At 36.3% G+C, this 17,430-nt stretch overlaps 1 protein-coding gene across 1 annotated transcript; it reads left to right on the plus strand.

The window, feature by feature from the left end:
* Positions 1-1,334: 1,334 nt before the first annotated feature.
* LOC125260975 (gastrula zinc finger protein XlCGF57.1-like) lies at positions 1,335-16,862 on the plus strand. The gene is made up of 3 exons (XM_048179519.1): positions 1,335-1,393; positions 1,695-1,959; positions 14,496-16,862. The coding sequence occupies exons 2-3, from the start codon at positions 1,695-1,697 to the stop codon at positions 15,797-15,799; spliced, it is 1,569 nt and encodes a 522-aa protein (XP_048035476.1). The 5' UTR covers positions 1,335-1,393; the 3' UTR covers positions 15,800-16,862.
* The last annotated feature ends 568 nt before the right edge of the window (positions 16,863-17,430 follow it).

Below are 17,430 nucleotides of genomic sequence, written 5' to 3' on the forward strand. Positions count from 1 at the left end.
TCTGGGTTCCTGGGCATGCTGGGGTGAGAGGGAATGAGCAGGTGGATATCATCGCAAAGGAGAGCTTATAGAGAAGTAGATGTTCATGTATTATTGGGGAGAGTGGAAATGAGAGGAAAAATTAAAGAAGACTTAATAAAAGAATGGCAAATTGGGTGGGAAAAGGAAATTAGGGGTAGACACTACTTTTCTATACAACCTGAAGTTAAGAAAATATGTTCCTGTGGTTTGATGTCCCGCAGGAATTCAGTGAAACTGTGTAGATTGAGGTTGGGGCACTGTGGGTTAAATGACTCTTTATACATTGTAGGAAAACATGTTTCTGGCTTATGTGAATGTGGGAGTCTGGAAACAGTAAGGCATGTTTTCCTGGAATGTAGAAAATATAGGGCACAAAGGAATATATTATTTATTAAATTAGCAGAACTTGGAGTTGAGGCTTTTTCTGTTTTATCTTTGTTTGGACACAGTAACAAGCATGAACTGGTCACCGAGGAAATCCTTCAGTTCTTGCATAACACAGGACTGTATGTAAGAATTTAGTTTAAATTTTGACCTGTGGAGGGCAGTAATGCGCTTAGCAGCGTCTACACTGCCGGAATCCTATACAAGAAGAAGAAGTCTATGCACTTCTGTGATTGTAGACTATCCCTGCGTTCCATTCGGAAGGGCTCATCCCTATGCCCTAATCCCTTCAGAGGGTTTACCCTCCGGAGTGAGAGCTTTGAAGGGACAAAGGGTGTAGGGGTAAAAAAAACTGTTCTTTTGGAACGCACTTCAGCGTCATCTTAACGAGACAATCAAGGAGGATAAATTGTGCAAGCTGCGCCTTTTGTTTAACGTTATTATTTATTTATTTATTTATTTATTTTAGGTTTACCGCATGTAGGCTATATTGTATCTATGTATTTGAAACATTTGAATGGACTGATAAATGAGCCGTAAAGTTTTTTTTTTTTTTGAAGTACAATGTCATTTTGACCATAATAATGTACCAAATCTAACTTGTATAAATATTACAGTAGTACAGAAAAATATTATACATACCTTTATAGTTAAAATCGAACTCCTAACCTCCTGTACCCATTCTGTGACGTCAAACAACTTCCCTGTGCAAAGGATCATGGGGGCCCAAAGTGTCCATCAGTTGTTCCCTTCGAAATCCTTCATTCCGAAGGGCCCTTTGAAGTGGCCAGTTTTGAGCACTTTGGTTTGGAACGACCCTTCAATATGGCGGCCATGATTATTTTCACTCCGAAGTGCCCTTCGGAGGGCGATATATCCCGTTTGGAACGCACCGAATGATGTGTGTGAACAGGACTTTTATTTTGGAGTTACGACATGACGTCATAAGACTGCGCTCCTGCATCTGCTGTGATTCTGCTGAAGAAAGGTTTGTTTTAAAAAATTAAGCTGTTTTAATCGACAGAAACAGTTCAATGATTTATAGTTATAGCGATGTGAAATTAGTTTATTTACTATAGGCTAATGTAACATTGTAATGCTTTATCTAACTGCAGTGAACGTGCTTCTCAAACGTGAAAGAGAACAACAAACAATAACAAACTAAACATGTTTTCATTAGTCTTAAATGCCTAAATATTAAGTTTATTCATTTGCAGCGTTAGTTTTTAGTGTTTTTTTGTCTAACAGGGCCATTAGACCAATAACTGTTAATTATTCTCTTCTTAAAGATGGAGTTTATTAAAGAGGAGGCGAATGAAGATATAAAGATGGTGTTTATTAAAGATGAGACTGAAGACATGAAGATTGAGATTAAAAAACAGGAAGAGAGTGAAGATATAAAGATGGTGTTTATTAAAGAGGAGACTGAAGACGTGTTTATTAAAGAGGAAGAGACTGAAGACATAAAGATGGAGTTTATTAAAGAGGAGACTGAAGACATGAAGATTGAAGAAACATTCAGTGTGAAACATGAAGATACTGAGGAACAAACAGGTTGGTTTTATTCTCACAGCTGAACTCAGTTATTTGATCATTATTAAAATGTCCAGCTCTACAGAAATAGAGAATATACAGAAGTATAATTTTAGAGAGAAGTGTCCTAATTCACTCAGTCGGTTCATTCACTCCTTCAAGAGGACTTACTGTAGAGCTAGAGTTTGGTTACTTGTAATTGAGCATTATTAACTCATTACTATAGTGAGTGCATGTAACTACAACAATGTGTAACTACATCACTTTAAAATTCAGTGTTTCCATTAAATCCGATCCTGGACCACAAAACCAGTCATAAGTCGCACGGACATTTGTATATTTGGGGGGGCACCACTACTATTTTAATTATGAAAAAAATAATATCTAAACGTTAAGCCAAAACTAATTAATTTAAAGCTAAATTGGAACCCGGCGTTAACCTATAATTTGGCACAAACCCAAATGTTTCCATATTCACGATTTGGAGGCTAAACTATATTATTTAAACACTTTTATTGTTCACATACTACTATAACTTTTTATATATTTGGTTGAATGTATGTTATATTTACAATTAACAGGCTGCGATGTCAAGTTACTAAAACTGATATATGTTGTGTGTACGTGAGGCGCCGGCGCGATCACTTGAATTTTCTTATAAAAGCAGAAACAACTCTAAAATAGGCTACTCAGACATTAATGGTCACATAGATGTAACACCAATCGAATCTGTGAAGGGTCAAATAGGCCTATTATTTTTGTACACTCACAATAAAAACAAAACATTGATCGTAAAATAAACAAGTATAAGAAAAGATGGAGAAGCGTAGCGCCAGATCAGTCCAAACAACAATACTTATTCTCGGTATTTCTAGTGGTGCATAGATCCAATAGCCTAAATCAATCCAATCATTGTGTATGTTTGTGTGTGTACTACAAAAGGATTAGGGCCAAGCAATAATAAAAAAATAAAACCATCTCGAGATTAAAGAATGAGAAAAAACTTGTTAAATTTCGAGAAAAAAGTCGAGATAAAATGTTGAGAATAAAGTAATTAAATTACGAGAAAAAATTTGTTAAATTACACACGAAATTATGAATAAGTTATGAGAAAAAAGTCGTTAAATTTCGAGAAAAAAGTCGAGATAAAATGTTGAGAATAAACATTAAATTATGAGAATAAAGTCAAAGATAAAAAAAGTAATTTAACACAAAGATCCAATAGCCAAAGTTTATTGTCCAGCCGCTCTGTGCTTTGAGGGGATGTGGGACCAAAGAAACCACTTCTCTTTCATAATATCTTCATGTTTTCTCCTGATGTTACAAGTGCACTTGTTGTAATGAAGAGCATATCCTCCGCAGGGGAAAGATATTCAATGTTTGATTTTGCTTCAGAGAAAACAAAAGTTAGTAAAGTATAAAATAAACTTGACGCGCCTTAGATAACAAGCACAAACTGTGTTAAATAGAAATTGACTGCAAGCAAAAAGGTTTCTGTGCTACGGTGTTTTTTTCTCTCAGTGCTATTTCCATGGCTGCGACTTAAGTAACCCATTTTCTTTTGTAAACAAAGCTGTGAACTAAGCACTACAAGAATATACCCGATGTCAACGCAAAATGGCCGCCCTCAACCTCCAAACAACAATACTTATATTTCTAGTGGTGCATAGATCAATCAATCCAAGCAAAAAGATGAATGATCAACGAGAATAGCCACAAAGCTCCAATATTTATTGCCAGAGGCCAAAGAGTGCAAGTGAAGTAACAACTTTTAGGTGAAATCACACTTAAGTGTTGTGAACAGCACAAAGGATGTCACCAATCCGCCCTCATTGCCAATAATGCGAGCCTGTATACAGCAGCACAACACCAATATATATATATATATATATATATATATATATATATATATATATATATATATATATATATATATATATATATATATATAATGTGTATGTATATAATGTGTATGTATATACAGTACAGTCCAAAAGTTTGGAACCACTAAGATTTTTAATGTTTTTAAAAGAAGTTTCGTCTGCTCACCAAGGCTACATTTATTTAATTAAAAATACAGTAAAAAAAACAGTAATATTGTGAAATATTATTACAATTTAAAATAACTGTGAACTATTTAAATATATTTGACAAAGTAATTTATTCCTGTGATCAAAGCTGAATTTTCAGCATCGTTACTCCAGTCTTCAGTGTCACATGATCCTTCAGAAATCATTCTAATATGCTGATTTGCTGCTCAATAAACATTTATGATTATTATCAATGTTGAAAACAGTTGTGTACTTTTTTTTTCAGGATTCCTTGATGAATAGAAAGTTCAAAAGAACAGCATTTATCTGAAATACAAAGTTTCTGAAGCATTATACACTACCGTTCAAAAGTTTGGGGTCAGTAAGAATTTTTATTTTTATTTTTTTGAAAAGAAATTAAAGAAATGAATACTTTTATTCAGCAAGGATGCATTAAATCAATCAAAAGTGGCAGTAAAGACATTTATAATGTTACAAAAGATTAGATTTCAGATAAACACTGTTCTTTTGAACTTTCTATTCATCAAATAATCCGGAAAAAAAAATATTGTACACAAATATTTTGTACAATTGTACACAATAAATGTTTCTTGAGCAGCAGATCAGCATATTAGAATGATTTCTGAAGGATCATGTGACACTGAAGACGCGAGTAATGATGCTGAAAATTCAGCTTTGCATCACAGGAATAAATTACTTTGTCAAATATATTCAAATAGAAAACAGTTATTTTAAATTGTAATAATATTTAACAATATTACTGTTTTTACTGTATTTTTAATTAAATAAATGTAGCCTTGGTGAGCAGACGAAACTTCTTTTAAAAACATTAAAAATCTTAGTGGTTCCAAACACATATATATATAGCAATAGCTTTGGATTGTGCAAAATTATCACAAATTATTATTGATGGTGTGGAATCTTTTTCTATTGATAAATGTCTCCTCATTTACAGTTAGAGCAATGATGTGTCATGAGTTCATGGATGGCTGTGTTTACACTTGGCATTAATATGCGATCACCGTGATCCGATCAAGCAGATCAGATCAAAATCACTTACTGTCACATATACCCTGAACTCTTGGTTGATTAACCCAAACCTTGCTTACTCGAGGTATGCTGGTTCCAAAAATGCGTCCGGGAGTAAGTTCAGCCAACCCAGAGTATGTTCCCGGTTAACACACAAGACATTCTCAACAGAGCGACGAATCGATGATTCACCATGGAAACAGACGCTAAGAAAATGCGCGCCATTCTACTTTATTCTTCTTCTTTTGTTTAATGGCGATTTACATAACCTACTTGGTGCACATCACCACCTATTGGTTGGTTGTGCAATCATTTTTTAATCTTAATATTGTTTGTTTGATGCTAATTATTTAATATATATCACATATATGATATGTATTTTATTATAGAAATTATAGCATAGAAAATGTCCTGTTATAAAGGATAAAAAGCAGATCTATGTGTGAGATGACAAAATAAATTCATATATTAGAATTGAATAAACATTTATATATTGTATAATATAACATTGTGTATATAACTGTAACTATATAACAAATTTAGATACATTAATATAACCATATTGATAATATAACATGCATCTGATATCCTCTTAAGCTAACTAACCCTTGAACATAACCTGCTCCGGAGCAGGTTATGTTCAGAGAGCAAGTTGCTATGGCTACTTATATACCCTAAAAGTTACCTCCGTTTTTGGAACCGAAAGTTGAGGTTATCAGCTTTATCAGGTATGTCACATAACCTGCTTTCTGGAATACCCCCCAGATCATTAGCTAATCAGGACACAGCGCGTTTATATTTGTTCACATTAAGTGGCCTCTGTATCTGGATAACTGATTGGATTTCTGTTTTCCACACAATATTTAAATTAGGCGCGTTTGAAAGACAGACGCTTCAAATGGCTTATAGTGTAAAACAACTTTCACTTTAGCCTCTGATTTATTCCACAAAAGTACAATCAATCACAAACAGAGAACATAATCTACCAATTTAAGTTTCCCAACATTAATCTTGTATGGTGAAAAAAAATATTTCAACGCATTTCATGATTGAAAGGAGCGCGCAAGCATTTGTATTGTTTGTGTAATATATAACGGCTGAATATGAACACTTTTGTATTAAAGAAATAAAAGAACACACATCACATTAATTAGAACTAAACAAGGGTGAAGTGAAGTGAAGTGACGTGGCCAATACTCGGAATTTGTGCTCTGCATTTAACCCATCCAAGTGCACACACACACAGCAGTGAACACACCACCCGGAGCAGTGGAGAGCAGTTGGGGGTACGGTGCCTTGCTCAAGGGTCTCACCTCAGTCATGGTATTGAGGGTGGGGAGAGCGCTGGACATTCACTCCCCTCACCGACAATCCCTTCCGGACCTGGGACTCGATCCCATGACCTTTGGGTTACACGTCTGACTCTCTATCCATTAGGCCACGACTGCCCCTTATACGCCCCTTATACGCCCTTATACGCCCTTATACGCCCCTTATACGCCCCTTATACGCCCCTTATACGCCACTTATACGCCACTTATACGCCACTTATACGCCCCTTATACGCCACTTATACGACACTTATACGACACTTATACGTAGGCTAAACGACACCAGATAAGAGTAAAGACAAGACAAATTAAGCAATGTTATTGCTTTCACTCAATTAGGCTACTTTCTTTCCGATGCAATCTCCAGTCTTTGATCAAATTATTTATTTATTTAAAAAAATACTTCCAGAGTTGAAAAATAACTGGGTTGATCGTGTTAAACAAGTCACATTATCCAGGTTTAAAGTTAACCATGCAATATTGGAAATAAACTGAAACAACAAAAACATACATTTAGATAATGTTGCACAATTAAAATGAAAAATTACACACAAGGTATCATGTAAGTCTAAATAAACTGTTGTAAAGATAGACGTTTATTGTAAAGTTCAAAGAAGTTTAATTTTTTTTCAAAACTGTGTCCATTATTTTCTGACAGCCACATGGAGAGACTGGGCGGGGATTTAAATGACGCCGCCCTCTGAATGTAGATACGATGGCTGGATCGCGTTTACATTACACTGAGATCTGATCACAATGCGTCCTCGACTACCTCCGAACCAGGACACATTGATCGGATAACATTTGAACCACAAAAGCATTTACACTTGTCTTTTCAATGCATATGTGGACAACATCCAGATACAGGTCGCATGTTAATGCCAAGTGTAAACGCAGCCAACGGCTCCAACAACTGCAGGGAAGCCCACAGTCAACATAAAAGTGGCTTTCTTTTGCCACATGGTTTGATGGTCAGTTGGAAAGTCAATGAACTGCCATAGAGTAGTGGCCAAATGTGATGTCCAGCTGTATGAAAACCAATATCTTCAACTTTAATTGGTTCTCTCTTGTTTTTGTATGACAGACTGGCCAAAAATAATTTGAAATTTCATTATTACACATGAAACAATTGACTCCAAGCACAGCTACACGATATGCTTACATCTTTTAACACATTTTTTTTTTTTTAAATATTTGAATTAAATACTAAAAACTTTAGTATTTTAATATTTTAAAACCTTTAAATAATATAAAAATATTTTTAATTAATCAAAATTGTTTGCGATTAACAAGAGAATTTATTACATTTATTTAAAGTTAGACTTATTAGGTCAGTTACAAGAAGAATTGACAATAAAAGTTTATATCATTTTATCAACTCCATGTCATCATATACTTCATATCTTCATTGGAAAGCGCGTGTCTCCTCATCTCTGCTGCCATCTTGTTGCTCTTAACTAGGTTAAGACACCTCTCCAGCTCTCTTAAATAATTTAAGAGCTAAGACCTAGTCTTGACACTTAGGAACCTTTATGAATCACAATTTTGACACACTTAAAGTATACATCAAATCAAAATTGACCTTATTTATTTTATCTCAAATTGATAGTTTTGTGGTGAACAATTAATCCGTGCAAGTCAAACCACACAAACAATTGTTTGGCTTCGTTATATTTAATCAAAATCTGAAAATGCTCCTCCCCTCTGCAACAGTGCCCCTTCTCTAGTGACATCAGTTTGACGGCTTGGGTTGAAATCGCTTTAACCACTCCCCTCCGACCGTTAGTCTGCTATGAGTGAGAGATAGAGAGGAGGAGCGCTGAAGTCAAACTCTGCCCTCTGTTCAATATTCCGTGAAATATGTCACAACACTGGAGAAAAGACGTTTGCAACTCCCGGTTCACGGGGACTTTAAAGCCGGGCACACATTTAACGACTTGTTAAATCATTCTAAGCCTGTGCTTAACATACAGAGATTGTTTCCTGATCAATCTGAGTTTAGCTCCATCCCTGGTCAAACACACCAGCAAAATTTAACCCAACCCCATTTTTTAATCGAAAAGGCCTATTTTATACTTCTGCCTCGGACCTACGCTGGAGCCTCTGCACCGTAGGCTATATGCGTCTGTTATCAGTGTTGGGCAGTAACACGTTACTAGTAACTGTAACAGTTACTTTTGACAGTAACTAATACTGTAACACATTACTTTTTAAATAAATTAACTCCCGTTACCATTACCATATGGTGCGTTGTCCGTTACTTTTTAAAATTAATTAATTTTGGCTGAAGTGTAGCCTACAGCCTAACCCATTTAAAGCAGCGACGCATTGTAGGATTGGTGGATGCCAACCACTGTAAACACGAAGACGCACTGTGGGCGTGTTTCCGTTTATTCAAGTATGTGCGGCAGTCATGGCGAGTCAAGGCGAGAACAAGACGAGTTTCTCAAAGTGGAAATATGCTCATTATTTCACTTTAGTTGAGCATAAAGACAAAAACCTTTTAGTCAAATGTAAGCTGTGTCTTTCTGGTTCGAAGGGCCTATCTACTGCGATAAACAGCAACTCCAATCTGTCGAAGCACCTCCAGAAACGTTATTAATTTAAGCCATTATTTGACTAATCACATTTATATTAATTTAATTTCTTAAATACTGGAGAGAATAAACCATAATAATGATCGTAATTTAGGCTATAGCGCACACATAAAGCTTGCCATAAAGAACCGGCAAAATCAATGATTATGAATGTGACCAAAACAGCAAGGAGACATTTTAATTGTTTATTAATAAAGTAATGTTTTCTGAATCGGTGTCGGCTGCGAAGATGAAGTTGACATTGACTCTCATCATCTCCACATACTGGATGCACCTAGAGAGAGAATGCACATTTCATTCGGATTAGGCAACGTAATCAGAGTAGCTATTTCTTTTTGTTTTTAGATATTTCGGGCTTTCTATAGATATATTTCTCATGTATGTGAGGCAAGCAGCCGCTGAGTTTCGGTTTATTTAGCCTATAAGTCGTGCTCCAGTTCACGCGCCAGTGATCGCGCCTGCGCCTGCCATGATGATATTGTCTGCTAAATTTGCTTCTTATTGATTAAATCCAGGCAATTGTTTGATGAAACATTGATTAAAATTAAGATAAAATTTTTAAAAAACGAAATTCACTTTAAAGAAAGGCTTTCTACAAAACAAAACTTAAAGGGATACTGCACCGTTTTTTCATATTAAACTATGTTATTCCCTTAACTAAGACGAGTTGATACATACCTCTCTCTACTGGTGTGATTATACATGTGTTAGCTAAGCTTACGTGTTCAGACTAACATTCTCTGGTTTTCTGGTTGGTGACAAATTCTGAAAATATTGCTGAAACTATATCTTTTCATGGTTTCCGTTTATATATATATATATATATATTAAAGAAAGATACACTGACACCACAAGGTTTAATTTTTCAATTGCACAATAAAACCAAGCATCCCAGAACACCTGAATGAGTTGAAGTAGATTATACTGATTTCATATAACAAATAAATGGGAAAATAAATAATTAACATATTGTTAAAAAAATATGCAGCTGCCATTTCAATGACGCATTGCTTTGTTCTTCTGTTACATCACCTTATGAAGATTTAAAATGGGGTCATCCCTCTGGAAATGAAAGAAATAATGTCTAAAGTCAGTGGCCTAATAAAGATTTTTGCAACCTTTTGTTATTCTCTGCCATGCGTTGTTTTGATGTGTGACTTGTGTACCTGGATATACAATGATGATCAGTGATAAATGGACAATTTATTTTGATACACAAACATTCATTATTTGGCATATATTCAGGTTGATTGGGAAACTTTTTCCCAGTCATATCAATGGCAAAAAGTTTCCCAGTCAACCTGAATTCACTGGTCATTAATGTTCATAAACATGCATGATCTTCATGGGGTTTTAATTAGGGGCACATTTGGCCTCATGAAATTTTGAAAAAAAAAAAAAAAAAAAAAAAAATTAAACCATGTTGAAAACATATATATCACAAATCCTGGAATAAAGATGGGAATATGGCCTTGATTTGCTTTTGATTTAATAGATGCTTTGTATAATGTGTGATGGAGTGAACATATTATATTGTGAGACATTTAATGACATTTTGTTTTTGTACAAAAAGATGGGCATGGACTTGCCAACAACAAACTTTAGCTACTGTAGCAGTCCCTTTATATATGGAAATATGACGCATAAGAAAGCTGTTCTCAGATCAAAAAATTACATTTTTAGTCAAAGATTGACATTTTTACCTCTCTTTGAATTTTAATGACTTTTTTTATTTACTTAAAACTAGTTTAATAACAACAAAACGTTATCTTTTTACAGACAGTGGCCCCCAAATAATTTGCACAAAAGCATTTGCATTAAAATACTATTTGAATGTCTGGAATCACTGTAGGTTTTTTGTTGTTTAAGAAATGAATTTCACAAGGATGACGTTTATTTAACAAGGATTAATTAAATAGATTTGGGGATTTTTTGTTGTTTTTTTAAAAGGGGAAAAAAGACATTTCTAATATTACAAAAGATTTCAATACTGTTCTTCAAACTTGCTGTTCTGTGAATCAACAGGCACTGTATCATGGTTTCCTGTTTCCAGCACTGATAATAGCAGCTCAGAATGTTTCTTGAGCTGCAAAACAGCATATTAGATTGATTTCTGAATCACATGACACTTAAGTAACAGGAATAAACAGCAATTTAAAATATATTAAAATAGAAAACAAATCGCAATATTACTGTTTTGCCTATTTTTGATCAAATAAATGCAACCTTAGTGAGCTTAAACATAAAGAATTTTATTAATCCTTTGAAGAGCAATAGGCATCATATCAAAATGAACAAGAATTTAAGAACAATACCAGAATATAGCCTAAGTCCTCAAAAACATCTGTACAGGTTTATTTCAGTTGTAGGCAGTGACATAGAGCTTAGATTCTCTGCCCGAGCCCGGATATTTTTTCCGCCATCGTCCTCGGGCCGGGTCGGGCCCTTGATAAAGCACGTCACGTGTCATGTGCAGCGTCTCGTCCACTCGCATTCGCAGTCTCGCACACGTGACGCATCACACCTGCTATGCATGCTATAGTATTCAGTATAGCTTAAAGCCTCGTTTACACTGCACGCGTGTGCAGCACGTTACGGCTGCGACGCAGCTACTGGAGCTGATTCGCGGCTACTCTAGTCAATGCTCGTGTTTACACCAGCCGCGCCACGGTGCGTTTGAGAAGCGTCCCAGAAGGGGCTCGCCGCGCCGCTTCGCTAAAGATAGGCGCCTCGCCTATTTTTGACGGACTCAAATACAAAATAAAGTAAACTCTTGCTGATATTTCACATCACTATGACAGAAACTTATGACAAGAGATTCGAAGTTGAAAAACTTGAAATTTCTTTTGTTGTCCATAACTGGAATTTTAAGTGTGTTAACTTCATCTGTATATGGCTACAGCAAAATAAAGTATGGCATAGCAATAAACACAATCAAACCGGACAAAATATAACCATTTAGCCATTAAAAACATGAAAAAATTAACAAAAACAATGTTGGCCAGGCAAATCTAGTGGTCTCGCGAATCCAGCCGCTTTGCTTCTGAAATGCTTCTGGTGTGAGTTGACACCGCTCAGAAGACGGAACAAAACCTTGAAGAATTAACTTTGAGCAAGTCTGGAGGAAAATCGGAGGTATGGAAACATTTTAAACTAGTTTTAATAAACAAACAACGCAGTTTACATGCTTCTTCCTTGTCGTATTATTCATTAAGATAATAATTAATAAATGCACGCACAATTATGAACTTGATAAATGTTACAGATATGTTTTACTATGCACAAACAAATGCCTTTCAACTTACAGGTGCAAATTTCAGAATTAAATGAATGTGCTGCAATTTGAACAAAAAGAGTCTGTACCCTACGTGTTTTAGCCATTAAATAAGCACATTTAGTTTCAAGTTTAAGTTTTGAAGAAAGATTTTCTTTAAGGTGAATTTCATTTAGTATAAATTGTATCTTAATTTTAGTACTTACACCATTTGAAACTTGTAACACACGCTGTCACCGAATTTACAAATGCATATCTTGCTTGTTGCTCACACACATATTATGTTGAAATAACAATAGGTTGAAGTAACATTATTAATAATAATTGATCTTTAAGAATATTTGATTGAATGCTGAATGTTGAGCTTGTTCAATTTAATAAAATTAAAACTTTAATTATGATAATTAAAATAATTTAATATTTAATATTGAGTGGCCAATTTTTGCTCATTTATTAATAGTATTTATATAATTTATATATATAACTGCGCAGCTCCCCCCTGTAAATGATCTAGCACAGCAACACCTGCATTAAAAAAAAAAAAAAAATCTGGCGCCGCCCCTGGTTATAACGGCCCACATGTTAAAAATGGTCGGGCTTAAATTGGGCTCGGGCTCATAATTACAGTGGACGTGTCGGGCCGGGGCGGGCTCGGACACAACGTGCTCGGGCTCGGGTAGGGTCGGGCTTGATTTGTTGGGCCCGATCTAAGCTCTACAGTGACATACTTAATGATAACAACTAATAAAACACAGAGTTTTAAAACATCGCAAAGGAAGAGCACAACTAGCTGAACTCTGTCATTGTTACAGACCAATGCACAAATCGTGCATACTAATGAGCACATTATAAACTGTTACCTAGAAGTAAACAACTGTAGTTTAGGCGTAAGTCAGCAGCAACGCTGAGAATATAATTACCTTTATGGAATAATCCACTAATGTGTTGAGATGCAATGTGAACTAAAATTCTCAGTTGCACGTGCAATCGCGCATTTCTGCGAAACTCATTAATATTCATGTATGCTCCGCCTTCTGAAACTGAATATCTCAGAAACCGAAAATCTCATAACACCGGTGAGAGGACTTTTCACGAGTAAAGATATTACTGCGCCAAGTCAAAGTGCTCCCGAGCAGTTGCTATGGTAGTCCGCCATACAATATAGTTATCCATTTTACACGCTTAGAAAAGCGCAACGTTTTGTTTTGTGTCACCGTCCTAGGTCGAGTTACACTACTCGAGTAACTGTATTTAAATAGGGAAAACGTGGAGGTGTTTGGTAGCTTCTCTGCTTGGCCCCTATTGAATGAACTGGGCTAAGCTAAGTGCTAACAAAGTTTCGCCGCAAGACAGAGCGATTTAGTGCACGCACTGAGACGAGAGAGGTATGTATCAACTCGTCTTAGTTAAGGGAATAACATAGTTTAATATGAAAAAACGGTGGAGTATCCCTTTAATGAAGTGTTTAAAATCATGTCTGACCCACTCCATATCTCCCGATATATTGCGCATCATATTATGATCTTACTCATGCTGTTCACTTTTCATAATCAAGTAAATGAATTTAAAACATAACATAGGACTATTTAAACATAAATATGAAACTACATTTTCTTTAATGGCTACCAACACGTATTGTACAGTACAGAGAAATTTCATAAGCAAGAGCGGATCATGAGTCACGAGTCGGATCATGAATAATTTATTCTTAGACTTATATTTAATAATGGGGGCATTCAAGTTATTTGACATTTTAAATTTTTTTTTAAGTAATGCAATAGTTACTTTCCCTGGTAATTAGTTACTTTTATAATGATGTAATTTGCGAGAAGTAACTAGTAACTATAACTAATTACTTTTTTTAAAGTAACATGCCCAACACTGGTTATCATTTATACTTCTGCATCGTTGTCCGCGTTGACATGCATGCAGACCATTGGTAGGCAGTGTCCGTGGTCATGTTGAGTATCAAGGCCAAAGCCAAAGAAGCAGCAGCTTGTCATGTACTTTGTCAGAGAAGCTTACAAATAGAGGTGGCAGCAAATAGGTAACCGCAAACCAATTATAGCGCTTGCAGTCCGCGTAGAATAGACACGTAGCATTTTCAAAGAGGTGCACGTGAGGCTGCAAATTGAAACTTAAATCTGCAAAAGAGTGGTCCTCCAGTACCAAAGCTGCCCATCCCTGATCCATAAGATAGGATAGGGTATAGATCATACATGTTGTTAATTTTGATGCTGTAAATTTCTAAATTGTTTGTCTATTTTTGCCCTAGACCTAATGGCACTGAAAGAGGCAAGCCAAGAACTTAATGAAAAAGAAGAGACAAAACATTATAATTTCATGACTGGAGAAAAATCATCACAGGTTTCCTCACAAAAAGGAGCTCAAAAGACAGGAACTAAAAGTTATTTCACCTGCCAACAATGTGGAAAGACTTTCAAACATAAAAAAAAACTTAAAGTTCACATGAGAATTCACACTGGAGAAAAACCTCATACCTGTCAAGAGTGTGGAAAGAGTTTCAGTCGAAAAGAAACCCTTATAGCCCACATGAGAATTCACACTGGAGAAAAGCCTCATACCTGTCAAGAGTGTAGAAAGAGTTTCAGTCAAAAAGGAAGCCTTAAAGTTCACATGAGAATTCACACTGGAGAAAAGCCTTACACCTGTCAAGAGTGTGGAAAGGGTTTCAGTGAGAAAGGAAGCCTTACAGCCCACATGAGTAATCACACTGGAGAAAAGCCTTACACCTGTCAAGAGTGTGGAAAGAGTTTCAGTCACAAAGCATACCTTAAAATCCACATGAGAATTCACACTGGAGAAAAGCCTTACACCTGCCAACAGTGTGGAAAGAGTTTCAGTCATAAAGGAAGCTTTAAAGCTCACATCAAAATTCATGTTAGAGAGAACCCATTCACCTGCCAACAGTGTGGAAAGAGTTTCAGTGGAAAAGGAAAACTCAAAATCCACATGAGAGTTCACACTGGAGAAAAGCCCTTCACCTGCCAACAGTGTGGAAAGAGTTTCAGTGAGAAAGGAAACCTTACAGCCCACATGAAAATCCACACTGGAGAAAAGCTTCACACCTGCCAACAGTGTGGAAAGAGTTTCAGTCGAAAAGAAGGCCTTATAGCCCACATGAGTACTCACACTGGAGAAAAGCCTTACACCTGCACTCTGTGCGGGAATGGCTTCACGCAGGAACGAAGCCTTAGGGAACACATGAATATTCACACTGGAGAGAAGCCATTCGCCTGCCAACAATGTGGAAAGAGTTTCATTAGAAAAGCAAGCCTTAAAGCCCACATGAGAATTCACACTGGAGAGAGCCCATTCACCTGCCAACAGTGTGGAAAGAGTTTCATTAGAAAAGAAGGCCTTATAGCCCACATGAGCACTCACACTGGAGCAAAGCCTTACACCTGCACTCTGTGCGGAAATGGCTTCACACAGGAACGAAGCCTCAGGCAACACATGAATATTCACACTGGAGAGAAACCTTTTAAATGTGATCAGTGTGGAAAGACTTTCACACATAAAATGAGCCTTTATTACCACATGAGAATTCACAATTGAGAAAAGCCTCATACCTGCTAACAGTGTGGAAAGAGTTTCAGACACAAAGGAAACCTTATAGTACACATGAGAACTCACACTGGAGAAAAGCCTTAAGCCTCGTTTACACTACACACTGCTACTCAAGATTAAATACAAAATAAAGTCAAAATAATCACCCTGATTTAACTCCTTTAAAACTTGACATTTGTTTGTTCTTGTCATCCATAACTGGACTTTTTTTGTATGTATTGTGTATTAACTTTGTCTATAGGCTACGGCGAAATAAAGTATGACATATCACAATCAATCAAATATACAAATATAAACATTTAGCCATTAAAAACAGATAAGGACGAGAGAGGACCAGGCCTGGACTTTATTTTATGTTTGGTTATGTTTGTGTGGCCAGCAGACGTTGTAACGGTCACTTAGAGCATTTATAGTAATTTGAGGTAGAATGTGAGGTTTTCCAGGCAGGACAACTAGCTCGCTGGCCGCGGAGAGCGCGTGGAATTCAGTTGATGGACATGCAATCGCGTTTCGCGGATTTTCTGCTGTTCTTTAAAGACTCTTACGAGATCGACTGGAGCTGCAAGTAGTGCAGGTGAACTTTATGTTGTTTTATTTCGTCTAGATAGTCATATTTTTCAGTGGGACTGACAGTTTATTGTTCCTTGAATTCAGTACTTTGTTTGAAAAGACTTAAGACAGAAGAAAACACTTGGAATATTTATTTTAAATTTTTTTTCTTCTTCCACTTTGAAAAACGGACATTTGTTTTTGCCGGATTGGACATTTTTTTGAGGCAACTACACAATACTTTACCGTACGACGTCATGTTTTTTTTTCTTCTTCATCTCTTCATGTGGCCTGATACTTTGTCTAATAAAAAACTGTCATTGGTTTTGTCATTAAGTTTGTATTGTATTTTGTGCACCTTCTCTGAGTTAAATTGTTATATTGTTTTAACAGAGACTGTACAGGTGCACATTAATATTTCTTCAGCAGACAAACAGGTTTGATGTACTGTATTGTGCTTATTTCCTGATTGATTCATTGTAAACAGTGCATCTGCATATAATATTTTGGTTTACTTTTCTGATTATATTACTGTAATTTGCTGTCATAGTCATAGATTATACAAGATGGCTGAAAATCGTGACCTACTTTATTTACTGTCATGTTCTGACTATTTACCGAGACAGACTACATCTCGGAGAGAGGATGGAGACTTGCGGTCTCAGGTTCAGTTCCAACAGGACAAGGTCGCTGTACTGCAACGCTGTCTCCGTGACTCGCTGGACCTGCAAAAGAGTGTGATTGACTGCATGAGTCCAGATAATGGTACTGTTTCTGTTGTGTAATGCCCAGAATCTTGTCCTTTAGCTACTTCTACTCCATATGTTGGGGGCCAGGCTCTGATGGGTGATTCAAGGTCAGTTTTTCATAATGCACCTCATGTATGTACACCTGCAGCGTCTCAACCAGCTTCTTAGCCTCTGTCCTCCATCAGTCACGTCTTGAACCTGTAATATTCGACGTTGAAGGAAAGACGAGTCCCGATGATTGGCTTCAGTCTGTCGACATTTTCAGGACTTCGTTAGATCTTACTGATTCCCAGATGTTAATGGAGCTTCCTCGCTTTCTCT

This window comes from Megalobrama amblycephala, unplaced genomic scaffold (assembly GCF_018812025.1).
Source record: "Megalobrama amblycephala isolate DHTTF-2021 unplaced genomic scaffold, ASM1881202v1 scaffold216, whole genome shotgun sequence".
Taxonomy (NCBI): domain Eukaryota; kingdom Metazoa; phylum Chordata; class Actinopteri; order Cypriniformes; family Xenocyprididae; genus Megalobrama; species Megalobrama amblycephala.

What these genes read in the sequence shown, in the direction of transcription:
- LOC125260975 (XM_048179519.1), top strand. Translation starts at nt 1,695, where the DNA reads ATGGAGTTTATTAAAGAGGAGGCGAATGAAGATATAAAGATGGTGTTT. An exon ending in AGATACTGAGGAACAAACAG is followed by an intron (nt 1,960 to 14,495) that starts GTTGGTTTTATT and finishes TTTTTGCCCTAG; the next exon opens with ACCTAATGGCACTGAAAGAG.